This window comes from Mauremys reevesii, linkage group 11, assembly GCF_016161935.1.
Source record: "Mauremys reevesii isolate NIE-2019 linkage group 11, ASM1616193v1, whole genome shotgun sequence".
Lineage (NCBI taxonomy): Eukaryota > Metazoa > Chordata > Testudines > Geoemydidae > Mauremys > Mauremys reevesii.
The window spans coordinates 50,775,255-50,794,440 of NC_052633.1; the positions used below are offsets into that span (position 1 = coordinate 50,775,255).

The 19,186-nt window shown below is 38.9% G+C and overlaps 1 protein-coding gene across 31 annotated transcripts in view; it reads left to right on the plus strand.

The window, feature by feature from the left end:
• The window catches only part of NEB (nebulin), a 193,063-nt gene that overhangs the window by 89,924 nt on the left and 83,953 nt on the right, over positions 1-19,186 (plus strand). For 30 of the 31 annotated variants that reach the window (XM_039494923.1, XM_039494935.1, XM_039494927.1 and 27 more), the window contains 17 exons: positions 203-310; positions 886-1,197; positions 2,285-2,488; positions 3,128-3,232; positions 3,890-3,997; positions 4,954-5,265; positions 6,286-6,489; positions 8,301-8,405; positions 8,571-8,678; positions 9,361-9,672; positions 10,959-11,162; positions 11,366-11,470; positions 12,307-12,414; positions 13,169-13,480; positions 14,159-14,362; positions 15,377-15,481; positions 18,332-18,439. In XM_039494923.1, coding sequence (XP_039350857.1) covers positions 203-310; positions 886-1,197; positions 2,285-2,488; positions 3,128-3,232; positions 3,890-3,997; positions 4,954-5,265; positions 6,286-6,489; positions 8,301-8,405; positions 8,571-8,678; positions 9,361-9,672; positions 10,959-11,162; positions 11,366-11,470; positions 12,307-12,414; positions 13,169-13,480; positions 14,159-14,362; positions 15,377-15,481; positions 18,332-18,439 — 3,024 coding nt within the window. The remainder of the gene's footprint in view (positions 1-202; positions 311-885; positions 1,198-2,284; positions 2,489-3,127; positions 3,233-3,889; positions 3,998-4,953; positions 5,266-6,285; positions 6,490-8,300; positions 8,406-8,570; positions 8,679-9,360; positions 9,673-10,958; positions 11,163-11,365; positions 11,471-12,306; positions 12,415-13,168; positions 13,481-14,158; positions 14,363-15,376; positions 15,482-18,331; positions 18,440-19,186) is intronic. The other variant, XM_039494954.1, reaches the window with a different exon arrangement.

Sequence of the window (19,186 nt, forward strand, 5' to 3'; positions counted from 1 at the left end):
ACTCTTTGGCCCAGATCCTCAGCTGATCTAAATTTACACCCAATGATGATCTGTCTCTTTCAGTTAAAAAAATTAGACTGTTAGATTCGAATAGATCGTATGATAATTCTTCTAGTTGTCTTTCTGAGCTAACTGTTTTGCAGAGAAGGCAACATGCATAGTCCAGCTATGAGAATTTAACTCTGTTTAGTTCTTTTCATAGAGTCTATATAAACTAGCCATGGAAGAGGCAAAGAAGAGAGGCCATGACTTGCGAATTGATGCTATTCCCATCAAGACTGCCAAAGCATCCAGAGATATTGCCAGTGATGTAAGAAACTGCTCTTTATTTCTCTACATAGTTACATGGGACCTTTGCATTCTGTAAATTCCATATGTAAATTCTGCAATAGGAGGTTTGATTAAGCAATGAAGATGTGATTTACATGTTGTAAAGTTGTAGTGCATATATTTAAACATTTAAATTGTAAAATAAAATAATTACAAATTAAAATACCAAGAGATTCAACTTAACGTGCATAGCATAGATAAAAGTCTGTTGTTGTACATAATTTTAGGCCAAAAAAAGACCTATTTCATTAATTAAATCTTTAATTGCTAAAAAATACATAGTTCATGCATATCACAATTATTTCTCTTTAACATTACAAAAAGTAAGTTTAATAATTCTTTATATCCCAGAATGTCTATCCCATTTAAAAGTTCTAATTCACAATCCAGTTGCCTAGAATGCAAACCCATGACACCACTTTGATAAAATACCTTGAAAGCATCATAGCTATAGTTTATAAATAATTTTTAGAGAGTTTCTTGTTAGAACTATTTAAAATTAATAGTCACAACATTATTAATTAACAGAACATTATATTTTGCTTTTTCCTTCAGTACAAATACAAAGAAGGGTATCGCAAACAACTTGGCCACCATGTAGGCGCCCGCAACATACAGGACGATCCCAAGATGGTATGGTCTATGCACGTTGCCAAAATCCAGAGTGACAGGGAGTATAAAAAAGATTTTGAGAAATGGAAGACCAAGTATAATAGTCCAGTGGATATGCTGGGGATTGTGCTGGCAAAGAAATGTCAGGAACTGGTCAGTGACATTGATTATAGACATCCTCTTCACCAGTGGACATGTCTGCCAGATCAGAATGACGTCATCCATGCTAGAAAGGCCTATGATCTACAGAGTGACGTAAGTACCGTTTCTGTTTCAGTTCCAGAAGATGACTATATTTGATACTGTACCTTAGATGAAAAATGATTTCACATACAGATAACAGCAGAGCCAAATGTTCTCAATAAAACACCAATTCTAATATTGTAACAGGTCTTGTTACAAATGGAAACTCAGATTAAATCCATTAAAAGACTCCTTAATTAGTTCAAATTTAAGTCCAGTTTAAGCACATTTGTTCCCATTTATGATTTATTATTGAAATTATGAGAAATTCTTAATTACTCATGGTTTTAATCCAGGTGAAATGCAGTGATTTTTAACTAAGATTCACTACTTTGAGATTTTGGTTTTATTCAAACCTGGACCTTGAAGTGAAATGAAGAACGGGTAAAGAATGCACCTATATGGATCAATATATCAAAGGAAATGTTCATACAGATTCTTGCAAAGCAAAATTGCCAAGCTTCATGCATTTCAGTACTATCACTAGGGCTAAAATTCTGACCCACAATAAGCTATGTCAGAATAACCATGTTGTAACTGGAGAGGAGCCTGAGTCAAAGAAATATGCATGACACTTAGTAAATGGCAGGTTGTGCAAGGGTGGCATTGAGGAAGGTACAAAGTCTGGAGACAAAGAGAGTATTCTGGAATGTAGCTGGAGTGGAGAGTAGGGACCAGGAGCAGTGTATGTAAAAAGATGAAAGCAGAGATGTCCAAAAAGGATATTGATAAAAATCAAACATAAGTAGAGTAGCTGGATAGCATTGTTTGGGTTTCAGAGGTCAACCTGAGAAAGAAAGACTTGAGATGAGTTCTAAACATGGCTAAACATGGTATTGCTTTTCAATGGTGCAGTCTATGGATGAAATGGTAGTTATGCCATTTACTTCAATGGACCAGTATTTCACCCCTGAATTCTAGCCCAAATCCAGGTTTTACTATAGTATAGTTTTTATTTTGTTTTCCCTTTTCATATGCTGTATGTTTTACTCACAGTTAGCTAGTTGTTCAGTAGTCATAAAATTTAGATAAAATGTACTGGGATGATAATCTGGAAAAGTGAACTAAGGAATGTATTTTGTATTTACTTTGTTAACAGAATTACTACAAGTCAGATCTCCAATGGCTGAGAGGCATTGGTTGGGTTCCAATTGGTTCCCTGGATGTTGAAAAAGCCAAGAAAGCTGGAGAGATCTTAAGTGATAAAATATACCGTCAGCCTCCTGACACATTCAAATTTACTAGTGTGACAGATTCTCTAGAAATGGTCTTGGCCAAGAATAATGCAGAGACAATGAATAAGGTGAGTAATGATTTGATAAGTAACACATCAGTGCTGTGCTACTCGTGATTAAAGACAGAAAATTAGGAATACCTAGGGGTCAGCACCACTATGTTACACGATGGACACTTGACAAAATTACTGTACATAGTGACGGACATTGGGGGGTTATGTCACTCAGTCATTCAACGTTTCTTGAAAAATTACCACTGACCTCAACATTTTTACCACGGACACTTGTATCCATGTAAGGACATGTTGCCAACCCCTATGTGATTCAAAGTAATGTTGATGTCCTGAGATAAAACAGGATGTTTGCAAAGCAGTACGTAGGACCTATCTTATTAAGTACAAATGGGGACATGTAAAGCAAGAATCAAGTTACTGAGATTATCCGGGATATCACAGTGCACTGTTTCTTCGGCATATGTGTGTAGTCTGCTGCAATAGCTCATCAGACATCTTAGGTTTGCCTCAGTCTTTTTATTATTGTAAACTGATGTAATCAGTGTCTAAATTTGGAGCCAAATATGTGCCGCTCTCCTCAGGTATATTCCCTTTGCTTATAATAGGAGTTTTGCTAGAGTAACAATGACAAGATTTGATAGATAGTTACTGTAGGTTATTACTGAATTACCTTTCATTTCTATTCCTTCTTAGCGCTTATACACCGAAGCATGGAACAAAGACAAAACTACAATTCATGTCATGCCTGACACTCCAGAAATCATGCTAGCAAAACTCAACCAAATAAACTGCAGTGAGGTGGGTAACAGTAAAAAGCTGAGGGGATGAAATAATGAGCTCTGGACAGTACAGTTTTGTTATCTCTGGCTTTTCAATGAATACGATAATGCTGCTCATCTGTATAGTCCCGCGTGTGGCCAGCAATGTTAGTTAAGACAGATTTTTGCTATAATTTACATAATCTTCTTGGTCTGACTTCTGATTTTCAAAAGTACTATCAGCATTAAACTAGGAGCTTATCCTGTAGTAAACCCTTGACATATATAAATAGCACACCTGGAAACTCCCCTCTTTCATTTTGCCAGTGTCCTTGTGAAAAAAAGTTTTTCATGAAATAATGTGAATTTGCAACAGTGCAAAAGTTCGCATCTGGGAACACCTTTCACCCCATTTCTTGGTCTTCATTCTTCTAGATTCCCACCACCCTTGCTTTCCACTCCCTTACTCCTGCCAGATTTATACAATAAAATGTTGGAAATGTGCATTTTCCTACTACCCAGGGCAGGTAGCTATGGGTCATATTTAAATCAGGTTTACCCATGCTGAACATTAATCATGTTTTCTAGTGATTTAATGGGTTTTGTTATATAAATGTGTAACATGCTTACCTACAGGGGACGTGCATAAAATGCATGGTTAATGAGATAAAAATATAAATCGTTTCCTTTCTCATAGAAATTGTACAAATTAGCCTTGGAGGAATTGAAAAAGAGAGGTTGTGACTTGCGTGTTGATGCCATTCCAATCCAGGCTGCCAAGGCATCCAGAAATATTGCCAGTGAAGTAAGTAACCTTTTTGTTATATCTGCAGGGACATGTTTCTTATGGGAAAAAGTTCAGAATTTGTGCTCTATAATTTTTCCATGTAAATGCTTTTAAATTGTACAATAGATTCTATTGCAGTCCAATAATTATAGTGCATGCTTCTTGCTTCTGAAAAGAAAGGACCATATCAAGATCTACAGTGATGGATGCCTTAGACATATACATTGCAGTGATAAAATAAATAATATAAAGCCTAGTCCTATGCCCATTGAAGTGTTTCCATTGAGTACAAGGGTGTTGGATCAGGCCCATTGTGAGATTATATAAAGTACCTATTTACTACTTTTTGAGATTAGAATAAAATGCTTCAAAAGTCCCCCAGGAAAAAAAATATTAACAGTCCTAAACAATCCTCTTTTTCTGCCATGAGAAGATTTTAATGCTGCTGAAAAGTTGTATTGAAAGCCCATGTGACTGAAGTCATCCATGGAACAGATATGCCATAAGCAATGACAATAAAGTCTCCCTTTCACTACTCTGCCAGTGTGCCTCACCTAGAGCAACACCAGTTAGGGGTTAGAAGGTAGTTCACTCTCCAGGCTGGTTTTGTCCTTGGCATCCCTAATTAAATGGAAGATAAAGGTGCCAGTTGATGTTAATTTGTCAGCAGATAAAATTCTTAAGGAAAGAGCACATCCTAAAAAATTAAAAGGATGTGAGACTACAAACAAGATAGTAAGTAGATAGTTGTAAGGGATAAGGTAGGTAAATTTAGTAGTAATATGTTTATGGAGATAGCAAGATAGAATATCTTAAAATATTTTTCTCTTCTTCTGAATGAAATAAATAAAATAGCATATTAAAGAAAGTGTAACACGTTGTTTTCCAGCATCTCATGCATGTTCTAGTTAAGTTGGGTACATCATTTCTGAATTGAAAACTGTCACAGTGAATATAAATATATTTTATTTTAGTACAAATACAAAGAAGGGTATCGCAAGCAGCTTGGCCACCATGTGGGAGCCCGCAACATCCAGGATGATCCTAAGATGATGTGGTCAATGCATGTAGCCAAGATCCAGAGTGACAGGGAGTACAAGAAAGATTTTGAGAAATCGAAGACCAAATACACTAGCCCAGTGGACATGCTGGGAATCGTGCAGGCCAAGACATGTCAGACACTGGTCAGTGATGTTGATTACCGCCATTACCTGCATCAGTGGACATGTCTGCCAGACCAGAATGATGTGATCCAAGCTAAGAAGGCCTATGAGCTACAGAGTGATGTGAGTGCACAACATGTGTAATACATGCAACAGGCCCAATTTTACCCTGACATGCCTGCACACAGATGTATGTTTAACATGCCAAGAGTGGAGCCCCATTGTGCTAGGTGCTGTACCAACAGAGAGTAGCAGACGTCCCTGACCTGAAGACGAGACAGACAGAGAGTAGGGGAAGGGGTAGAACAAACAAGCAGAGTAAACAATGAGATGGCAACAAATGTCATGTTAATTCCATGATTTTTTGTGGGGATGGGGGTTACTTAGGAGGGGATCAGCTAAATCAAAAGAAAAGGGAAGGGGATGTGGTCAGGTGAGAAGATGGTAAGAGGGGGTAGTGTGGAATGAAGCTCAGGTGAAGAGACTGGGAGGTGGAAGGAGAGGGTTGGAGCAAACAGCCAATCAGTACAGGCCAGAGAAAGTCTAGTCAAAACTGTAGAAAGTTTTCCGAATGTCCAGAAGTCCAAAGATCCCTTCTTGGGCTGCTTCAGCCTCTACCAGCTGGAATCTCTGGCTGTCTCCTCTCTGCAGCTCCCTGATGTGGGGAGTGAAGGGGGAGTTGAGATAGGCACCGTCTGGGTCCTAGTGCCCTCAGGATGCAGGGGTGTCTCCTCTGTGCAGTTCTGCATCCAGGGGAAGGGTGGCCTCAGCTGGGCCCCAATTTCTTCACTTCTTCCCTGTGCAGTGGTCCCTGCTTTGGCTGCTTCTACCCCTACTCGCTTGTGAAATTTTCCATATACTGTTACCGATCCTTTATCACCAAATCTTTGCTGTTTTCTTGATCTTTGATCTGTCAAAGGTGCCCTAATAATGCATCTGTGGAGTCCTTTCATTTTCCCATTCGTTGTGCTGTGTAATAATTATTTTATCTATCTTGGAAGAATGAGTGTCAGAATCAAATGACCATTTTGTAGTAATAGATAATGTTACATGAAGTGAGTAGTGTATAAATCAGTTGCATTTATTCGTATATTCATTTGATTGTTCCTACAAATAACTGATTGAACGTTAATTAAATTTTAGGCTGTTTACAAATCAGACCTGGAATGGCTGAAGGGTACAGGCTGGGTCCCCATTGGTTCCATGGATGTTGAGAAGGTTAAGAGAGCTGGAGAAATCCTGAGTGAAAAGCAGTACCGCCAGCCCCCAGACCAAATCAAATTTACGAGTGTGACTGATTCCTTGGAGTTGGTTTTGGCAAAGCAAAATGCTGAGACAATGAACAAGGTGAGTCTCCCAGAAAAATCCCCAGGTGTTACTGACTCTGAGGGTTGGTTCATGGAATGGGCAATGCACTTTGGTTGAAAGAGGTAAGTGTTCCCAAAGAAGCGAAATGTCAGACAGCATCTGCTGCTAGGTAGCTGTGGTTACCAAGAGTCCTTTAGATCCTTTGCACATGGTAAGAAGGTTGGCCCCTTTTCTTTCAGATGTAGGGTATCTATGTTTTTCCTCCTCCAGACTGGATTTCTTTAATGCAGTTTCTGTGCAGCTATACTTTAATTGCAATTTCCAAATGATTTAATACAGGACACAGAGGCCTGCTGATGAAGTGTTGTTTCCTACAGAGGAGGATGTTCACTCCAGAGCCCAGGTTCCACATGTGACACTCTACACACCTTATGCTTCATGTGTTATGGTCTTAATCTGGGGGTTAAGTGGTGCCTAGGACTATGTACAAGGCCTGTAACTGGGATTAGAGCATTTTACCCCAGTGCTCTGTTATCTGCACTGGCTGCCTAATAGAGCTGGTCAGAAAATTGGATCAAAATCAACCGTTGATTAAAAACAGAAATAAAATTGTTGGTGAATTTCTATTCCTCCTTCTCCCCACCAGTTTCAGATTGGCTGTACTGTATAGGGTTTTTTATTTTTAAAAACTCTCCACTCAATGTATGCCAGAACTCCTTTATGGAAAGTGACCAAGCAAGGCTGAGGCTGTTTGCAGATTGCAGAACCATTTCAGACAATGCTGCAAAACATGCAAATATAGTGTCCCCAAATAAGGAACATGGGGCACACCCATCTGGGACAAGATGCAATGCTAAGCAACACATTGCTGAATGATTACTGGAAGACACTCAGATATGAACATGGTATCCGAACCTATATGGAATAGTGAGACATCTGTTATGTATGCTATTGTGCTGTATGGTGTAAACTGGAGCACCAGCTCCTGTATGCCAACTGAGAGCTCAGAGGCAAGAGCTTGTGTCCCCTAGGGAATAAGGCTGCCTCCCATTTATAGTAGCCTGGGTAGGGTAACTAACATCACAAATTGTCTCTTCCTCCTTCTCCCTAAAATATATATTCCAGAGAGTCCCGGATACAATCCTTCTCCCAGTACAGCCTCCCAGCAATGCTGAATCAGCCAATTAACGTTGCAGAGCAGATTGGGGCATAATGAGGAGGAAGTCACCCAGTTGGGTTTTGCAGCTGGAGATCACAATGTATCAGAGGATTAAAGATTTCCTCAAACTGTCCCTGTTGATTTATTAGGGTATTTTCAGTGGGTGGGTCTTAGTTTTGTAGGTATGTGTTCAGATGTTGGCTATATATATGCCATGTTCTGGTTCAAGGCTTTGGTTTTGTAGACATTTGCTAATTGTTCCTTTCAGTTTTACTGTATTTTTCTCAAGGTGTGCAGAATTCTTTGGGCACAAGCAGGCAATGCATATCTATTACATACCTTTAGCTTTCTTTGAGTCTCAGCCCAAGCTCCACAGTTTTATTTATCAGGGACCTGAACCAAAGCTCACCATAATCAATGGGAGTCTTCCCATTGGCTTCAATGGACATTAGATGAGCTGTAGGCTAATTATGCTAAATGTATTGTACAGCCATACTTCGGCTATAAAAGCTGGCTGATAAAATTATTTGATATCAAGACACATGGGAGTAAATTCACCTATAAGCCCAATTTATTTTTTGTTTGAAAACACTGTAGATTTAAAGTATGAAATCCTTCCACTTGCAAAAACTGTGTTTATTTAAATGTTTCATTAAAATCTCTTTAAAAATTATTTTTCCTCCTTCCACAGCGTTTATACACAGAAGCCTGGAATGCTGACAAAACCACAATTCACGTCATGCCAGACACTCCGGAGATTTTGCTGGCAAAAGCCAATTCAGCTAACGTTAGCCAGGTAAGACTATTTTAAAAAACATATCAAACAAATACAAAATCAGAAATTAGGGAAGCATTCATTTCACTTTTAAAGAACCTCTTTTAATGTATGGTTTCATTTTCTCTATAATAATTTGTATAATACTGTATTTTAATCTCACATATTTTGTCTTCCTCTCTGTAGAAACTTTACACACAAGGTTGGGAAGAATCCAAGATGAGGGATTATGATATAAGAGCTGATGCAATTCCAATTCGAAGTGCAAAGGCATCAAGAGATATTGCTAGTGAAGTATGTGCTTCTTCTGCTAATCTATGATTTTAACTATATATTAAGGGTTTTTCTCTTTTAGTAAACTTGTGAAATAATTGTATATAATAATTAAATATGAATTAAATCTGAAATAATTAAAATATGCATTCTTTCAAATGACAAAACATAGGAACAGAATAATAAATAATTTAAAAATAAAAGAATATCAAATTCTGGTTTAAAAAATGAACACCATGGAAACAGATAAGTGCAGAAAAATATCCAACTTCACACTGAAGAGAGTGTAACATTAGAATTATTGACATTAAACAAACCAACCTAGAAATATATATTATAAAATATTAATACATCACATGATATTACTGATATTCAGGGAGTGAGGGGATATTAGGGATTTCAACCTCTGAATCAAGGATATTTGCCTATGATAAATTATTTTTGTTCTTATATTATTATTAAACTGAGACAGTACTGATCACTGATGATTATTTTGCTATCTTTACAACTATGTGTTAATTTGTATTCATTTTGTATCAGATTTGCCTCATGTTAAGTAGGCCGTGTCCTCAGCTGATATAAATTAGCCTAGCTGCTTTGACGTTAATAGAACAAAACTGAATTATGCATCTGAGGATCTGGTCCATTATTCACTTTTCCATGAATATATAAAACATAACTGAACTGTTTCTGTTTTCAATAGTATAAATATAAAGAAGCATATGAGAAACAGAGAGGTCACCATATTGGAGCCCGCACCATACGGGATGATCCAAAGATGATGTGGTCTATGCATGCAGCAAAGATCCAGAGTGATAGAGAGTATAAGAAATATTTTGAGAAATCAAAGACCAAATACACTAGCCCAGTGGACATGATGGGAATTGTGCAGGCCAAGAAATGTCAGGAACTGGTCAGTGATGTTGAATACCGCCATTACCTGCACCAGTGGACATGTCTGCCAGACCAGAATGATGTGATCCAAGCTAAGAAGGCCTATGAGTTGCAGAGTGATGTGAGTAAAAAACAAATGCAAAATAAGTCTTTTAGATGTGTGTGTGTGTGTGTGTGTGTGTGCAAATATCTATTCAAACATTTTAGAGTAAAATTTGTCCATTATGTACCTGATCTTGCAAACAACATTTTTTTGCTCCAAATGAGGATGAAGTCAAATGTGAAATTTTTCACAGGAAGGAATTTCCAGAAAAATACCATTTGGAGAGAATCAAAACAGATTTTTTTTCTGCTTGCTGGCCTTGCCTAGAGGGTTCTTGTCAATTTCACTTTCTGTCCCCAGGCAAAAAGTGAAATTGTCCAGAGCCTTCCAGGCTGGCACCCAACCAGCTGTCATTTTCCAGCTAAATTTAAAGTTTCCCCCAGAAATTTTTGAGTATGTGAAAAGAGCATTTTCCATCAGAAAATCATTCTGACTGAAAATTCCTGACCTGCCCCACTTGATTTCCAAGCAAGTTAGGAGTGAAAATGTGCCTGCAAAAGGCTTGCTTTCAAACACTGCACCCGCAGAGCGTTTTATGTGTAACTGTAGGAGTGAGAACTCTGGAAAATCCTATTCTGTATTAAAAATGTACTGGTATGGAGCTGCTAAATTAGTCCTGACTATTAGGAAGAGTAAGACCTGAGAGTGAATTGTATAATGGATGTCTCCTTTGACACACCCATTCTCTAACCATATTCTGATCCATTTTTTCCTTGTGCTTTTGAGAGTAAGGTGGAAGGTGCGCAAGTAGCTTGACAGTTCCACTTAGTGCAGAGGTCTATGCCTAGTGCTTAACTTTGCTTGCTCCAACTCACAGACTTTGCTCCCACTTGCACTGGAACACAACAAGCTTAGGCTCCCTGTTGTTGCACACAATGTTAGGACTAACAGGATTAAGGCCAACGTGCTTTTGTAATTTTGAGCTTAATTTGTGCATGCATTTCCCATGATTACACTTGCCAATTAGTAATTGCATGTGCAAATAGATTAATGGTGAATGCTTGTAAAGCTATGGATGCTTCTCTTCAGTTGAGAGCACTCTAGAATATTAGAATCTGGGCTTCTCCAAATTCCAGTCTCTCTTGGGGAGCCCAAGTTCAATTGTGGGTGAAATACTCATATTTGACTGTTGAGGTGGTAATTGGAATTGCAAAACTTTATTCAAATTTACCAGTTGCCTGAAAAATTATGATGATGGGGATGCCATCCTAATTCTGCTCTACTTGTTGGATGCATAGGGGACAGATTAGGTTTTGTATCTGAATATTTTTCTGTAATAATAATATTAATTTGTTTGTTTGTAGAATGTGTACAAGTCAGACCTGGAATGGCTGCGAGGCATTGGCTGGATGCCAGATGGCTCTGTGGATGTGGATAGAGTGAAGAAAGCCCAGGAGCTCCTGAATGAGAGATTATACCGTCAGCGGCCAGACACATTGAAATTCACCAGCATTGTTGACCCACTGCCAGTTGTCCTGGCTAAAATCAATTCTAAGCAGATCAGTGAGGTTAGCTGGCTTTTATGTTACCATAAGTTTTCTGCATTCATGCTGTCATTTTTGTTTATCCTTCACTTGTATTAAAAAATCATAAAATGAGAACCCCTAATGTACATAATAGTTCATACCATGAGATCAGTTAATTACAAAGTAACATAGTACAGCATCTTTCACACTGTAATTGAATAATGATGTCTTTACTTTCTCATTAGCCTCTCTATCGTGAAGCTTGGGATAAAGAGAAGACACAGTTCACCCTACCTGCTGATACCCCTCAGATGATGCAATCCAAAGTCAATGCTCTGAACATCAGCAGTGTAAGATCTTAATTATAATATGTAATGTTTATTGAAATGAACATTGCCACATGCATCATTTTTAGCCTGCCCTGTTTCAGAACTCTTATTAAGAACTTCCTGGTTCTGACACAAGCACAGATTTACTTTCTTTGTTTTTTGTACTGTTTTGTATTTTAGAATGTAGGTGAAGAACTATTATGATTCATTTAAGCAGCATAATATGGTTTAATGAGCCCAATGTTCATGAAGCACAATGGACCAGATTAATTAATCGGGAGTCAGTGGCATTCCTCTCTCTCTCCTTTTGTTCACCCACTTATGCCAGCAGTGATTCTGACCCAAGATCTAAAACACGGACTTGTTGCCTATTTGTTATTCATAAATAGAGTGTATCACTATAACATCTAGATCACCATATCGACTGTCTAGTTAAACATATAATGTATTGATAAGAAAAGAAAGAAACAGTGGCATTTTAAAGTATAATATATACTGTTGCCTGAATTGTCCTCTTTATGACAACTTCCTTTGGGAAGTTTGGGGTTTGAAAAAGATATTATAGGCCAAAATACCATGCAGCAAATATCAGTGATGCCCACAGTGTGAATGGATCTGATATGCTGCATCTATGGCCACATTCCTGCAATATGCTATGTGTGGGGGTATCCTTCTATCTATCGAGTCTCACTGAAGTCAGTGGGACTGCAGATGGGCACAGGACTCTGTGGATCAGAGTACAGGTTTGGAATCTATATAATTAATCATGACATGTGTGCAGTAATTATCAGTTAAAGAGATAGGAATAATTTTTGTAACCTACAGAACTGTAATTGTGTCTTTGATTTTGATTACAGAAACATTATCAGCAAGCCTGGGAAGATGCCAAGATGAAAGATTATGACTTAAGAGCCGATGCCATTTCTATCAAACATGCCAGAGCTTCCAGAGACATTGCTAGTGAGGTACAATCTCTGTTCCCTCCCTTTCATTTCTGTGAAAGGCCATGGCCCATTCATCCTCGTATCAAAGACAGCAGACAACTGTGTAGCTAGCTAAGCTCAATTCAAAGCTGTTGTGTACTCATATATGAACATCATGCTGTCTTGTATGTTTGCATTATTTTAAATCCTGTCTTGACCCTTCTCTTTCTAATAGAACTTAAAGGTTGCTACTAGTAAAATATTAATGATAACAGAACATTGTATTTTGTATTTGTGGTATCAAAGTAGGTTCAGAGAGTTATTTTGCAATACACTGTAAACTTTTAGCCACCAAACATTTTCAGTAATTGAAGCACAGACTATATTGCTGCTGCTTCCAATACATAATTTAAGGATGTTATTTTTGTCATTACTGCTTTCAAGTTATCTGTTCAAATCTAAAATGTAGCAGTGCTTATAAACCTTACCAAGCAATTGGAATAACTGTGTATTGTAACTAGTGAGAGACTTCTGAAATATTTTTCTTTTATCATGGTTTTAAACTGTTAAGATAGATGGACCACATTTTCCAGAGTCGTTGGTGATTTGGAGAATTGGTTTTTGGGGGGCCCAGCGTGAGACACTGGACAGTGGACCTGAATTTCAGAAGTGCTGATCTAGTACCCTTTAAAATCCCTTCCCAAGCTGGACACTCATAAACACTAGTTGCTTTAGAACATGTAGACTGGCAATTTATGACTATTTCTGCTAATGGTTTACTTTCTATGTTTATTAGTACAAATATAAGGAAACCCATGAGAAACAGAAAGGCCACTATATTGGATGCCGAACTGCAAAGGAAGATCCCAAATTGTCATGGGCTGCACATGTAATGAGGATGCAGAATGACAGAGAGTACAGAAAGGCTTATCATAGTTCAAAGGCCAGGGTCACTATACCAGTTGATATGGTGTCTGTCCAAGCAGCCAAGCAATGCCAATCATTTGTGAGTGATGTTGACTACCGTCAGTATTTGCACCAGTGGACATGTCTGCCAGACCAGAATGATGTGATCCAGGCAAGGAAGGCCTATGATCTACAAAGTGATGTAAGTAGGAGTGTACAGTATATATAAGTTGGGGATGCTACGTTAGTAACTGTTGAGATATAAGGCTCTGTAGGCACATCAGGGTGACATGATGATAACCACCCCAACGCTTTCTGCAGGTTCTCCTTCCTTCACCAGCTCTTCAGTGGTTGTATTCATTTTTTTTTTCCAAATGTGGGTCCTAGCTGTGAATTCCCACAGTGCTTATTTGTGACTATTTTTAACATACTTGAACAGTTGCTTTGCTAACGCTGTTGTGCTTTTTATGCATTAGTAAATTTCTACTGAGTTTGTGCCTATGTGTGGAGGAATGTGGTGTGAAGACTGACAAGGATTTGTATGCTTTCTTTGAAGCATTTCTTTTGTGTCTTAGCAAATTATGTGTCATCAATGAACTCTTCACTACAGAGGGATCATGATGCTGCTGCAGCATCTGTTATGAGTCCAGTTTATCTATTTCCAGTTTTGGAATGTTCATGAAATCCATTTGTAAGAAAGCAGGGAGTGTTTTCAAGAGACTAAGAGTCAGCGTTATTTGATTACAGTCCTGCTGTGTGACAGTCAGTTCCCTTTGTGATTTGCTCTTTGGGCAGTGCAATGTAGCCCCTGGCGATGCGCTGAGAATAAACTCACATGCTAGCCATATATTATTAATAATGCAATTATGTTTGTTTGTAGAATGTGTACAAGTCAGACCTGGAATGGCTGCGTGGCATTGGCTGGATGCCAGATGGCTCAGTAGATGTGGATAGAGTGAAGAAAGCCCAAGAGCTCCTGAATAACAGATTGTATCGAACGCGACCGGATGAATTGAAATTCACCAGTATTGTTGACACACCAGAGATCGTGCTGGCGAAGACTAATGCTTTGAATCAGAGTGGTGTAAGAAAAGTGTTACATTTGTGCTTGAGTGTCCCTGTGCATATTGTGTTTTATTATTTAAAATAAAAAGAGGAAACAGTATGTTTTATATAGAATTTGAGCTTAACATTTAGAAATAGGCGTTCCCCAGTAACTATTAATGAAGGAATAAACAGGGTAATGTGAAACCCTGTCACTGGTAAGGAATTCAAATCATTGCACAGTATTTATTTCAAACAAATAATCAAACAATTATTAAAACAATCTACCAGTTCCGGACCATAGTTCTGACTATCTCCCCCTGCATTTAGAGTCAAATATCTCTCTCACTGAAGTCAATGAGAGTCTTCCTATTAATATGGAAGTGAATTGGAATAAACCTTCAAAAAGGAAGATTGAGCAGTTTATGGTTTCTCTATTGCATAAAACTGGCTCTCCACTTTAAAGTGTTATATTTATAAGTAATATAAAATAGTGTACATATGTATAAAATGAATTTTTTAAATAACTTCAGTGCTTCCCCTTGTGAACAGTACAACAAAATGACTGTTTATTTATTTAAACACATTAAATAAAGCAATCACCTCAACTAGAAGAGGATCCTGCCAAAAGCAACCTATCAAACCCAATAAAACACTTGATCTTAGCTCATAGAGCTAATACATATAGTTTAAAACTGAATAGCTAGTCTTGTCCTTCACAGTACAGCTATGCCAAATGGATGAATTTACTTCCCAATCAAGTGTGAATTGGAGAATGAGGGAAAACTTTAGAGGAGGAACATTTTTGGGGAAAATGAATTAACCAAAGGAGATTATTCAGAATCCAAAAAGGCTTAATTTAGACCCAATGTCTTTGTTCAATTTCAGTAAAAAGTAGCCTAGTCCTGTTTACATTGCCTCCATGGGAGTTTTGCCATTGGATTCAATGGGAGCTGGACCAACTGTCCAAGACGAGATCCGATATATATCAGAAAGGGTGAAGATAAGTTTCTCAACATTGTACTAAATGTCTCTGTGACTGCTTTGTCCTTAGGCTTTATATCGGGAGGTTTGGGATAAAGAGAAGACCCAGTTTACCCTTCCTTCTGATACCCCTGAGATGTTGCAGTCCAGAATCAATGCTCTGAACACCAGTAAGGTAAGATATTAAAGTAAAAATCATAAATGCATTTCTCCAAAAATACATATCAAATTCCACATTGCAAAGCGAGATAATGTCCACTCAGTCATAACTCAAGCCAGGGTCTGACATGTGTGTTCTAATGTAATTCTCTATCCTATTCAAAGCTCAAAACCTGCTCCATTATAAACCATAGAAGTAGCTAAAGTAAATATCTAAATTCCAAATGAATTAACTTGTAAGAGATATTCATCAACATAACACAAATTATGTGACAGGTTGGATCATAGAACCACCCCTGGGAGCTGCCAAGTGATGTGCCAAGACCACTTCTGCCCCTGCCTTCCTGCCCTGTCAGCTTAGGACTTTAGTGCCCTGCCTGGTTTGAGCCAGACTCACTAGCCAGACCCAGGTCTGAATCACATCCCCTGACAGCTGTAGGCTTACCTGAAAGCAGATTACAGAAGTGTTCTTGTCTTTAACACTCAGATGCCCAACTCCCAGTAGTTTCTAAACCCAAATAAATCCATTTTATCCTGTATGCAGGGTAAACTCATCAATTGTTCGCCGTCTATAACACTGATAGAGAGATATGCTCCGCTGTTTGCCTACCCAAGTATTAATACATACGCTGCATTAATTAATAAGTAAAAATGATTTTATTAAATACAAAAAGTAGGATTTAAAGGGTTTCAAATAATGACAGACAGAGCTCAGTGGTTTGAGCATTGGCCCACTAAACCCAGGGTTGTGAGTTCAATTCTTGAGCTGGTCATTTAGGGGTTTGGGGCAAAAATCTGTCTGGGGGTTGGTCCTGTTTTGAGCAGGGGGTTGGACTAGATGATCTCCTGAGGTCCCTTCCAACCCTGATATTCTATGATTCTAACAAAGTAAGTCACCAAACAAAATAAAATAAAACATGCAAATTTATGTCTAATCAAACTGAATTCAGATAATCTTACCCTTCAGTAACTTTTTTCTTCAGACTGGACACCTTCCAGGCCTGGGCACAATTCTTTCCCCTGGTACAGCTCTTGTCTTGTTCCAGCTCAGATGGTAGCTAGGGGATTCTTCATGATGGCTCTTTACTTTGTTCTGTTCCACCCATTTATATATCTTTTGCATAAGGCAGGAATCCTTTGTCCCTCTGGGTTTCCACCCCCCACTCCCTCTTCTCAATGGAAAAGCACCAGGTTAAAGATAGATTCCACTTCAAGTGACATGATTACGTGTCATTGTAAGACCTCAAGCCTTCATGTCTCCCAGCCTGGCTCACAGGAAGGCTGCCTGCAAACAGAGCCATCCACAGTCAATTGTTCTGGTTGATGGGAGCCGTCAAGATTCCAAACCACCATTAATGGCCCACACTTTGCATAATTACAATAGGCCCTCAGAGTTATATTTTATATTTCTAGTTTCAGATATAAGAGTGATACATTTATACAAATAGGATGACCACACTCAGTACATTATAAACTTTATAATGATACCTTACAAGAGACCTTTTGCATGAAGCATATTCCAGTTACATTATATTCACTCATTAGCATATTTTTATATAATCATATAGAGTGCAACATCACAGAATAAACTGGGGCCATTGTACCCAAATGAACTTTTGGGAAGAAGGTAACTTCCTACCATATAAAAGGGACACATCAGTGATTAAAGAACTAACAGTGTTGGGCTTGATCTGTAAGCCTTAGGGTATGGCTACACTTGCATCTGTACAGCGCTGGGAGTTAAAGCTGTCTTCGTACAGCTGTGTAGGGAAAGTGCTGCAGTGTGGCCACACTGACAGCTACCAGCGCACTGTCGTGGCCACATTTGCAGCATTTGCAGTGGTGTTGGGAGTGGTGCATTATGGGCAGCTATCCCAGCGTTCAAGTGGCTGCAATGTGCTTTTCAAAAGAGGGAGGTGGGGTGGAGTGGAGTGTGACGGAGCGTGGGAGAGACAGAGAGAGTGGATTTTTGGAGCTGACACTGTGTCAGTTCCCTGCCTTGCAAGTTCCGACCCCTTCCCCCACACCTCTCTCATTCACTAAATGCAAATAGCCTTCTTTGTTTTTTTCCTCACGGACCAGATAAGCAGCTGCTCCGAAACGGACCTCCCCTCCCCCTGCCTGCCATGCTGCTTCTCTCCTCAAGCAAACACTAGCTGTGGACATTCCAAAGGGATCCCCCTGCCTGCCTCATTCACAGCAAACAGTAGCTGTGTTTATTTTTTAGATAAGCAGCTCTGGGAGCCCCGAGTTCACAACAAAACAAACAGAGGCATCACAAGAAAACAAAGAGTGTTATCTTTACTTAAAAGCATTATGGGAAGGTTCCGGAGGTCAGTTACAGCGTAGTAAGATTAATCACTGTTTACATTGGCACCCAAGCACTGCAACAGCAGCGCTGTTCTCTTTATTCCTCTCGTCGAGGTGGAGTACAACCAGTGCTGTAGCCAGGGAGATACAGTGCTGTATGTGCCTTGCCTGTGTGAAGGGGAGTAAGTTACAGCGCTGTAAAGCCACCACCAGCGCTGTAACTCTCAGATGTAGCCAAGGCCTTAGTCTCAATGGTTTAGTCTTTGGATAGATTCTTTCTTTTCACTTAAGGCCAGGTGTGTCTTAGTAAATGTATTTTAGCACAAGTAAACCTTTGGTAACCATAACTTATGCTCCCTCACAGGCAGCTGTGAGAGTGATCCACATAGAGGAACAGATTGGATTTTCAAGGGGATTTTTTAAATTTAAAAAATATATATACAAATTTTATATTCCATTATGAGTAATTTGAACTAAATTTTTATTGATTACTGTCTATGAAAAATATTTACACTATTTGTATATGTGCATGTTAACATATTCACTTCATCCACAGAAACTGTATCAACTAAACTGGGAAGAAGCCAAGGAAAAAGGTTATGACTTAAGAGCTGATGCCATTGAAATAACACATGCCAAGGCTTCTAGAGACATTGCTAGTGAGGTACAGTCTGACATCTTATTTATTTATTTTGGGTAAAGCTAATGTAGTTTTCTTATTAAAAACACTACAAACGTATTTATATCAATAGCCAATTCAAAAAATTTTGTTTTAAAACTATGCATAGGTTTTTAACAATGAGTAGTATTTTTTATATTATTTATAATCTTAGTTGCATCTTATAAGGATTTTTAAAATGTCAAATCATAGCAATTTCACACAAAGTACGGTTAATTTAAGTAGATCATAAACCACCAGTGATTATGTAAAAGTGAGAGTTGATTGAATTATTTTGGAAATAGTTCAGGTAACTAAATATTTCTCTCTGTTTTGTCGAGGCTCAGGTAAAGTCCCAAAATGCGTCAGAAGTCTTGGGTGTTTCTCCAACCCTCTGAAACTTTTGGATCAGGAAAAATGGGGAAAAATATTTTTAATATGTGCTTCTTTCCATAAAACACATGTAGAGCTAGCTTGCAGCAATTAGGACCTGATCCAACTTCTGCTGAAGTCAGCTGATAGATTCCCAGTCAGGGGCGGTTCCAGGCACCAGCACGCCAAGCGCGTTCTTGGGGCGGCAAGCCACGGGGGGCGCTCTGCCAGTCGCCGCGAGGGCGGCAGGTAGGTTGCCTTCGGCAGCATGCCTGCGGAGGGTCCGCTGGTCCCGCGGCTTTGGCAGACCTCCTGCAGGCTGCCGCCAAATCCGCGGGACTGGGGACCTTCCGCAGGCAAGCCGCCGAAGGCAGCCTGCCT